Source organism: Electrona antarctica, assembly GCF_951216825.1.
Source record: "Electrona antarctica genome assembly, chromosome: 16".
Lineage (NCBI taxonomy): Eukaryota > Metazoa > Chordata > Actinopteri > Myctophiformes > Myctophidae > Electrona > Electrona antarctica.
Window position 1 is genome coordinate 29,646,345 of NC_136797.1, and position 10,387 is coordinate 29,656,731.

At 43.0% G+C, this 10,387-nt stretch overlaps 1 protein-coding gene across 5 annotated transcripts; it reads right to left on the reverse strand.

Moving 5' to 3' along the window:
• Positions 1-955: 955 nt before the first annotated feature.
• LOC306939706 (uncharacterized protein) lies at positions 956-9,063 on the reverse strand. Of its 5 annotated transcripts, XM_079524385.1 has the most exons (9): positions 8,919-9,063; positions 8,024-8,147; positions 7,320-7,442; positions 6,875-6,922; positions 5,009-6,796; positions 4,417-4,969; positions 3,747-3,850; positions 2,230-2,293; positions 956-1,082 (listed from the first exon to the last, which is right to left on the reverse strand). In XM_079524385.1, the coding sequence occupies exons 1-8, from the start codon at positions 8,993-8,995 to the stop codon at positions 2,231-2,233; spliced, it is 2,880 nt and encodes a 959-aa protein (XP_079380511.1). In that variant the 5' UTR covers positions 8,996-9,063; the 3' UTR covers positions 956-1,082; position 2,230. The 5 variants fall into 5 exon arrangements, with proteins under 5 accessions (XP_079380511.1, XP_079380510.1, XP_079380513.1 ...); XM_079524384.1 differs by having other exon boundaries at positions 4,417-6,796; XM_079524387.1 differs by lacking the exon at positions 8,919-9,063 and adding an exon at positions 8,329-8,892 and having other exon boundaries at positions 4,417-6,796.
• Between the last annotated feature and the right edge of the window lie 1,324 nt (positions 9,064-10,387).

A 10,387-nucleotide genomic window follows, 5' to 3' on the forward strand; every position in this document is an offset into this window, starting at 1 on the left:
ACCCTCAACATCTGGATCATGTGGACAGCCACTTAACACATTGAGCTACCAGGCTAACTGTGTTCTGTCATGGTTTCTCCTCTGTAGTATCCGATTAACATCCATGATAACACTTAAATGCACTAAAGACAGCTTTGATGCACAGCAAACACCATTAAAATGCTCTGTAGGCGTACAAATTAAAGACTTCAGTGGGGTTTGAACCTACAATCTCCCAATCATGTAGCTAGCATCCTACCCACTGCCCTACTTGTTACCTGCCCTAACACAGTCTTCCTTTACCCTTGAGTAACATTGATACACAAATATGAAAAAAACAGGAGATTTGTCTAGATGTTTGAATGTGTATGAACCACAATGGAAACAAGGCACTGGCTTTTCTGTCATTATCTATGATAGATTCCCCAGCCTGACAATATGTTGCCAACATCTTGACACATTTGGGTCAAAACTTCAAAGTTCAGAGCTGCTGTCCTATCACACTGAGCTGTTTAGTTGTAGTTTTCCTTCTTTTTAACTAACAACTATACACACAAAATACATATCAAGATAGTTAAAATGTTTTTTAAAACAAAAAGTCTAGGGTTTGCTGTGCTGTTGCTTGTCTTAAATGAATGTTTATGAACCAATGGAAATTATAGATTTGGCTTTTGATGAATATCAAAATAAGAACATAATGGTTGTAAAAACAGAAAATCTAAAATTTGCCACAGACAAGCTAGGACAAGTCTTTACCACGGACACATGTGTACTCTCAAGACTTGATGCTTGTGTGTGACGCTGCAGTATGATCATGTAAGGGCGTTAATTTACGGGAAAACACAAAGTTAGAATATGGAGATAAGTTTCTGCCTGTTTCAGCAACAATATTCAAGAACACATTTACAGCACATCCTCTGGTTTCTGTGTTGAGCTTGAAATCATTGAAAGGAGTAAATTAAGGCTTGTGACACACTTTGAATGCTGCAACCTTTATTTATTTATTTTATTTAATGTATTTATTTAAACTGCATTTAGAGCACGTCGTCTTCCTCAGATTACAACGTGGTGTGCTGATCCTTCGTCTCCATGTCGGCCAACCCCTGGACAGGAAGTGATTTCACAAAAACAATCATTAGAATTTCCAAAGGAGGTGGGGTCTGAATAAGTGAGCTAGGATGTAAGGTAGAGCAGTGGTTCTCAAACTTTTTCATGTCAAGGACCCCTAAATTAATGGTTAAAAATGTAAAAACAATAGTCAAACATTTTCAAAGAATGTCAAGATTTTTTTCAAAATAGATGGCCCCACTTTGAGAACCCTGCGCTTTAGACCTCATACCACCATAACTCTGAAAGTGTTGGTTCCATTTGTACACATTCAAAGTTACACCACATCAGTGTTCCTATTCCTAACTATCCATCATTTATCTGGGGGACACCCTGGAACCTACTCAAGGACCCCTGGGGGTCCACAGACCCGACTTTGAGAACCACTGAGGTAGAGCATAGATAACGTCACTCAAAACCTATATACACGTCATTGGCCGCTGCAGTTAATTGGAGCGACATGTATCACAGGGAAGGCGGAAGTCAAGCGGAAGTGCTGAAGGCACGCTGCCACTCAAAGTGAGTACTGTCACAGCGCGTCTTTTCCAGGACTTATCAATTCTAACGTAGCTTTATTGGCATGAGAAAACTTGCGTTTACATTGCCCCTTATTGGCCTACCGAAAGTCCCCTTCTGTGACGCACGTGGAAGCTTGACAGAAGTTTGCGTCCCTCGAAATACAGACGCCCCAGAGTTTTCTATGAGGTAGAGTCTGAAGACACAAGTGCTAGGGGATGAGGTGGAGTCTGAGGAGGTGAGTGCTAGGGGATGAGGTGAGTGCTAGGGGGTGAGGTGAGTGCTAGGGGGTGAGGTGAGTGCTAGGGGGCGAGGTAGAGTCTGAGGAGGTGAGTGCTATAGGGGGTGAGGTGGAGTCTGAAGAGGTGAGTGCTAGGGGGTGAGGTGGTGCTAGTGGTAAGGTGTAGTCTGAGGAGGTGAGTGCTAGGGGGTGAGGTGGAGTCTGAAGAGGTGAGTGCTAGGGGGTGAGGTGAGTGCTAGTGGTAAGGTGGAGTCTGAGGAGGTGAGTGCTAGGGGGTGAGGTGGAGTAGGAAGAGGTGAGTGCTAGGGGGTGAGGTGGAGTCTGAGGAGGTGAGTGGTCCTTTTTTGTGAACTTGGCCCTATACTGATTTGGATTTTGTATTTTACCTTATTCAGAACCTGACCAAAGCAGAGACGACCCAGTTTCAGAGCGAAGGGCGGATAGTGCACACTGTAAAAAAAAAAAAGAGACAAATGTTTTATCAGAAATGTTCTAAAGTAGCGGAAACAGCAGCACTTTTATTTAACCAGGCAAGGCAAGATATCGTTGGTGATTGTGCAAATATCTGATCTACAAGCAAACAATACATTGCACAGTTTTGAGCTTGTATATCTGCTATTGTCACTACATTTGTGTGACACTCTTGTATGATGTAGTAGGGCCTTAAAAAACTATGAAGAGGTGATACAAGGTTTCTGCCCGACAGCAACGATATACAACCTCTTCTTGAGGAGAGGGGAAAGAGGCCAAAAACAATGTTAAAACAATAAACACCACAATATAAAGCACAATGTAATCATTAACACCAGTGCTTCTCAACCTTTATCAGGCCGTGCCCCCGCCTGCCCCAAAATAAAAGGAAATACGTTCACTTTAACTCTGTAAATTTTACACATCAGTTAAACTGAACGCATTTCTGCAGAGCCTAAAAGTGAACTAACAGGGCACAGACACATTTGTCTGAGTGTCAACTGTCAAGTTTTAAAGCGATAAAGAGAGAATCAAAAAGTGCCCCTCGGGGGACAGGTCTCCACCAGGGCAGGTCAGGTTGTGGCCTCCTGGTGCCATTTCTTCTTACGCCTTGGATGGCAATTGGATGATTTGAGGCATTTAGTTCCAAAAATGTGTTTTGCAAAAATCCCCCTGTTGGTGGCGCTATAACAGGCCAATGTGAAAAGGGTGGGATATATTCCTCAGCCTAGTATGAAAGGCTATGAAAGATTTCACGTAAATTGCACGCTGCGTTCATGATTTGAGGCTTTTTGTTCAAAACGGGCCAATCCTCCAAACTTTGAAAGCCAATGTTAGCCAATTAGGATGGAATATGAAATATCAGACAGATCCGTCTTGAACACATGACACATCAAGGTACTTTAACAATAAAGTAACATGAATTTGTATCCACCCCCTCCTCATTTCTAACCATTTTTGAGTGTTCGGATCGCCGCCTTCTCTTTAGTGTCAAGTTTTAAAGTTCACAACAGAAGCTTGTGAGCTTGTCAATCAGCTATTTGCTCTTTCTTTTGGTAATTATTAAATATGGCCTGTACCATTATCGGTACCGGTCATTGTCAATCCTTTCATGGTATATTTAAAAGGGAAACCAGGTAACATTTAGCTTATTTCTTTATGCACTGTACTGTACGTATATAAATATTTTAGCCCGTCATTTCACATCAAGCCACTATATTATTGTGCTGGTGTGTTTCCTTTCAGAAAGACATATCCCTCTGGCTGTTGGTTTTGTTCCACCGTTTGTTGAATGTTGACATTCATCCCTTGCAGGGACGTGTTTTTCCTATGAGGGGAGGGGGGAGCTCAGCCAGAGCTCTTAAAGCTAGTGTAAGGGATTTTCTTTGGTTAAAATAAGTGTTAAAAAGCTCTATATTGTGATAGTACTCACTGCATAGTGTTTGTTGCAGTAACAGGAGTCTCCATGTCTCTCCAGCTTTTTATTAAACAGAAAATGTATTTTCAAACTGAAACTGGGATACCAATTTGATCCAACTAGGACAGAGAACACAGGGGCACAGATTAAACAAGTGTAGTGTATGTGAGGACAAAGAAATGAGCAGACAAAATTGGAACTGGAACACTATAACAATTAAGCTCATAAATGGCTACTCTCTCCTGATTGGCTGAAATTATGTCACCTACCCAAAAATGTATAGCTCTTTATTAGAGAGTCTTTGTTTACAAGTTAGTCTGATCGATTCGACAGACGGTGGGTGGATCTCAGCGGTTTGCTACGTGGCTTATTTCTAAACCTATAATGTTTTCAGATCTTTTTACTGTGCTGATTAAGTTTAAAACGAGTTGACACTGTCTGGATGTCATCTTGAATGAGTTTTTGGATGTCATCTTGAATGAGATTAAAAACGGAGTAGTTCTGTAATCACAACCAGCTGCGTTTGGAAGAATAAACTGCAGCAATGGGAATAAACCAGGTGAACGGAAAACAATTAAAATCAGCCTATCACAACCTATCATTTGTGACAATTGTCAACTAAAACGACTTTACAGATGAAATATGGCAACAGTAGTCAACAGTTATAACATGACAGTCCACTTACCACTAAGTTCCATGACTTTAGTCTCCATGTGGTCTGACCCCTCAGAAGGCCCCTCATCAAGGCCAGCTTGAAGATCGACATCTTCGCCAATGTGATCGAGACTAGCTTGCTGTTGGACCTGCTCTTCAGTGGAGTGGTCAAGATACTCATGGCTTGAAATAGTCTGAGGACTAGCCTGAAGTTCAAGGTGGATTTGGACCTCTTCACTGATGTGATCGAGGCCAGCTTGCAGATGGCCCTCTTTGGTTATGTGCTCGGGATTAGCTTGAAGATGGACCTTCTCTTCAGCGGTGTAGTCCTGATACTCTTGGTTTGAAATTGTCTGAGGGCTAGCCTGAAGTTCAACCTCATCTTCAGTGATGTGGTGGAGTTTGACCTCTTCACCGATGTGATCAAGGCCAGCTTGCTGTTGGACCTTGCCTTCAGTGGAGTGGTTAAGATACTCCTGGCTTGAAATCGTCTGAGGGCTAGTCTGAAGTTCAACCTTCTCTTCAGTGATGTGGTGGAGTTGGGCCTCTTCACTGATGTGATCGAGACAAGCTTGCAGATGGACCTCTTCAGTGATGTGATCAAGGCCAGCTTGAAGATGGACATCTTCAGTGATGTGATCAAGGCCAGCTTGAAGATGGACATCTTCACCAAAGTGATCAAGACTAGCTTGCTGTTGGACCTGCTCTTCAGTGAGACTAGCTTGAAGATGGACTTTCTCTTCAGCAGTGTAGTCGAGATACTCTTGGTTTGAGATCGTCTGAGGGCTAGCCTGAAATTCAACCTCATCTTCAGTGATGTGGTGGAGTTGGACCTCTTCACCGATGTGATCGAGGCCAGCTTGCTGTTGGACCTTGCCTTCAGTGGAGTGGTTAAGATAGTCCTGCCATGAAATCGTCTGAGGGCTAGCCTGAAGTTCAACCTCATCTTCAGTGATGTGGTGGAGTTTGACCTCTTCACTGATATGATCGAGACAAGCTTGCAGATGGACCTCTTCAGTGACGTGATCAAGGCCAGCTTGAAGATGGACATCTTCACCAATGTGATCGAGACTAGCTTGCTGTTGGACCTGCTCTTCAGTGGAGTGGTCAAGATACTCATGGCTTGAAATAGTCTGACGACTAGCCTGAAGTTCAAGGTGGAGTTGGACCTCTTCACTGATGTGATCGAGGCCAGCTTGCAGATGGCCCTCTTTGGTCATGTGCTCGGGATTAGCTTGAAGATGGACCTTCTCTTCAGCGGTGTAGTCCTGATACTCTTGGTTTGAAATTGTCTGAGGGCTAGCCTGAAGTTCAACCTCATCTTCAGTGATGTGGTGGACCTCTTCACCTATGTGATCGAGGCCAGCTTGCTGTTGGACCTTGCCTTCAGTGGAGTGGTTAAGATACTCCTGGCTTGAAATCGTCTGAGGGCTAGTCTGAAGTTCAACCTCCCCTTCAGTGATGTGGTGGAGTTGGGCCTCTTCACTGATGTGATCGAGACAAGCTTGCAGATGGACCTCTTCAGTGATGTGATCAAGGCCAGCTTGAAGATGGACATCTTCACCAAAGTGATCGAGACTAGCTTGCTGTTGGACCTGCTCTTCAGTGAGACTAGCTTGAAGATGGACCTTCTCTTCAGCAGTGTCGTCGAGATACTCTTGGTTTGAGATCGTCTGAGGGCTAGCCTGAAGTTCAACCTCATCTTCAGTGATGTGGTGGAGTTTGACCTCTTCACTGATGTGATCGAGACAAGCTGGCAGATGAACCCCTTCTGTAATGTGGTCAAGGCTAGCTTGAAGTTGGACATTTTCTTCAGTCATGTGGTCCATTCTATCTTGTAGTTTGGCCTTCTCTTCAGTCATGTGGTCCATTCTAGCTTGAAGTTGGACATTTTCTTCAGTCATGTGGTCCATGCTAGCTTGTAGTTTGATCTTCTCTTCAGCCATGTGGTCCATGCTAGCTTGTAGTTTGATCTTCTCTTCAGCCATGTGGTCCATGCTAGCTTGTAGTTTGATCTTCTCTTCAGTGATGTGGTCCATGCTAGCTTGAAGTTGGACAAACCCCTCTTCAATTAGCTGATTCAAGCGAGTTTCCAGTTGAAGCTTCTCTTCAGCTATCTGACAAAGGTTAGTTGCCAGCTCATTTTTCTCATTCCGCAGTAGGTTTAGATTCGCCTCAAGTTGGACTTGTTTCTCAGTCAACTGTATCCTCGCATCAATGTCTTGCCGGTTCTCTTCGGTCAGTGTGTTCAGTTTGGCTTCCATTTGATCCCCTTCTTCAATCGTCTGCTGCAGGTCTGACTCAATCTGTTTCTTCTGTTCGACCACCTGCTTGAAACATCTCTCCAACTCTTTGTTGTTGTGCGCGAGTTGGCTCAAACTGGCTTCTAGCTCAAGTTTCTCCTTATTTAGCTGAAAAGAAAGAAAGATAACTGTCAGGGATAGATCGGGGTGCCAGATGTCAAAATCTCTATGAGCCATGGTTTGTACCTCAGTCTCCCTGTCCTCCAGGTCCATCTGCAGCATCTCCCTATGGAACTGTACATCAACACAACAATGAACACAACATACTGTACAGTGTACAGTAACAAACACACTTTGGACATCACTTCCCCAGTACAAGTTGTGTGGCCGAGAAAACAATGTGCCAACTGTATGTCTTTTCAAATATAATAATACAAATCACACACGTGTGAAGTGAGGGGCGCTCTTATCATCATACATAGTTACATCATCACATTCCAGCCAATCACAATTGGCATCCTCACTTTTTATCCCCAAGTGAAGTTCAATCCGGCTAATCACTATTTAGATTGCTCAGCCAATTAAAGCATCACTATGGGGTACACGCAAAGCTGGGCATAGGAGGGGCTGGCGCCCCTCAAAAATATATATTTTGTTTAAATTAAAACAAATGTGTAGGCTTGCTTCTTACCATGCTCTGCTGCAAAACAATGCTCGTCTCTTCAAGGGCGTCTGATAAGGTGTTGATCTCCACCATCTTAGAGTTCAGGTTTTCTGTTAGACTCTTAATCTTGGCATCTCTCTGCACCAGGCCCTTTAAAGACAGTTATAACAGATCATTTCACCACTGGAAGAAACTCCAGTCACTAAAATTATAATAGTATTTGTACTAGATGACAGTAGCACAATTTGACATTTGCACTCTATGGCCAGAAAAATAATGTATGTCTGTTTGACTGGATTACTACAATGACCATAATGCTTTGGTGCACTCACCCCACCCGTCTTATTGAGACTTATGTAGTCCAGAAAGGATGTGAGACCAGTGTCTGACATCACAGACACTTACTAAAATATCAAAAATCCAATATATTACCCACATAAAAACCCCAGGAAAGTGTTTTGTCTCCCAAAATGAAATAAGATCTGGTTGCAAAAGGGGCGAAGTGGCCCTTTAAAGCTGCAGACAGGGTGGTCTTAGCCCCTTTCGGGACGGCGGTACCGCCGTCAAATTCTGAAAAGGTAACTGAGGGTCCCAAAAGGGGCTAGGGTGGTCTTAGCCCCGATACGTTCCCTCAGTCCCTATGCTCATTCTGTAGCTCCGAGGAGCTACAGAAAGAGCGTAGGGACTGAGGGAATGTAATACATTCTGTATCGGGGCTAGGGTGGTCTTACCTTTAAAGCAGCAGAAAGGGTGGTCTTAAACTCTCGTCTCTGTGCCCTGTGAAAGGCCAGCTCCTGTTCAGCAGCCTCCAGCTGCTCCTCAAGGGTCGCTCTGTCCAGAGACTCGCTGCTCATCCTGGTGGCAAAGTTATTATAGTTAAACGGTTGTTCATTCTCTCCCCGCATTAATTCCAACAGGAATTAATTCAAAGAATGAAATAAATGTAAAAATGGAACAACTGAAACTGTATTTAGAAAACTAACTCAAATACAGAAAGTTATTTTAGTCTTTCACAATAATTCATACATAAGCCTACTATTCTCTGCTGTCGGGGAGACATGCTTTTGCTGCCATGCAGGGGAAAGGACAGTTTGATGATCCAATGGAGTTAGCCTGAGCTAATGTGTTAGGTTTCTGGTCTAGAGGTCGCGGCAGAGATTTGCGCACGCCCTGATTGGATCTCACCGATCTGTCAGTCACCCCCGGCCCCTCCTCTCCCCCCTAGTGCAGCACTACATCACATCAATTGGAGCGACGCCCACCCAGAAGAGTTGACTCCCACTTTTAGACCAGAGCGGCCAATGCGTTCCTCCAGGTTTTCATTTTTTGCGCCGACATTGTAGCCTGCTACAATGGAGTTAACTGGTTTTGTCAGATGCACTTTCTAATACTTTCATTGGTTCAATTTTAACCAACACAGAAGTAAAGGCCCTTCAAATGGCGAAGAAAATGGAGTTGGTTTCAAAAGCTTTAGAGCCTGTAGATCAGCTACTTATAAATAAATTGTTATCAATGCTTAAAAACTAAAACTAGCATTAAACACTACAATAAATAACAAATCCCCTATGAAAACAAAATAAAACTAACAGAAATTGATCAAGGAGAGACATGCCAACAGAAAACAACCTGATATGGAGGAAGAGATATGAATGAAGGAAGGAAGGCCTGGGATACTCCAAAGTCCAAACCCAGGTGTGTCCCATTCTCCTTGACTTGAGGATGAGAAGTGTTGCCAGGTCTGCTTATTATGAGCGACTTTCTGTAAAAGTAGCCTGTAAATCATTTCCATGTCATGAACCCCCAAATTATGTATTTGAATATTTGTCCATGGACCCTGGCCCATCTGAAAATATTTAGTGTTAGGGCCCATACCAGATTTGTGTTGTTAAAATGTTTCATAAATATTCCACATTTGTCACTTTTTTTCAAGTTTGGAAAATAGAAGCTTAGAGCTTGTCCGATAGTCGCTTTTTTTGGGCTTGTTTTCATAAAACTGGTTGCTATTTCCGTCCTAAAATCTGGCAACACTATCTGGGATACTCCCAAACCCAGGTGTCTTCCATCCTCCCTGACGATCCCTCCTGAGTCCTGCTCCACCCTGCCAGTAGTAGTGTTTCTCAATTTTTCTCAAATTGATATACTTGCTGTCAGAGTGGGTGGAAATGTCCATATTTGAATTTTTTGTGTTTTTTCATAAATTGACCCACAGCTTGATCACACTACAGTGTCACACAAAAGTATCAAAAGTAGAAGATCTGCAAGCTTGAGGCATGGCATGAAGCGATGTGTTTTGAGCTTGAATATTTGCCATTTTTGAATTTGAATCCTGAACGGTAACAGTATTGCACATAGGTTTCCACGGTCCATATTATAGTGTCTATAATTGCACATTGGTTTGGTACTTAAATAACTGAATAACAAATAGAATTGACAGTACAACACAAACGAAAAGAAAAAGAAATCTACAGTTGTAAGTTAATTGGATAGATTTCTGTGTCAGTGGTCCTCAACCTTTCCATGTCAAGGACCCCAAAAATGATATGTAATTGGCCACCGACGCCCTTCAGAAAATATGTTGTTCCAGGGACCCCCCAGAAGCAAAGATTTGAGTTAAAGGTATATTCAGTGATGTCACTTAATTCAAATATTGTTTTGTTGTGATAATCCTCCCTACTATAGAGTGTGCTGACCATATAAGGAGTTCCTCCCTGTCCCCAGTTAACCCCTGGGGGTCAAAAAAACGTAGGTTTCGTTTTTGGCTAGGTGGCCCAGCCTTCATCCAATCAGAATAGAGGGGCCTTCCGCCAATCATGATCGAGCGGGGGCGGGCCTTGGTGTGCGTGAGGGGCGCTCTTATCATCACACATTCCGTGTTCAGCCAATCAGCTGAGCACATTCAGACACACCTAGGTGTGCATTAACTGTTAAGTTATCAATCAAGGAAGCAGCTATTTTCAGTTTTTTCAACAGATGTTATAATGCATATGAATCAAAACAATTTTGACAATACTATTACTTATTTCAAATAATTGAGATCAGGCGATTGTGTCATAATTATGACAGGCCTGGAACTAATTCGTTATAACGAATGAGAC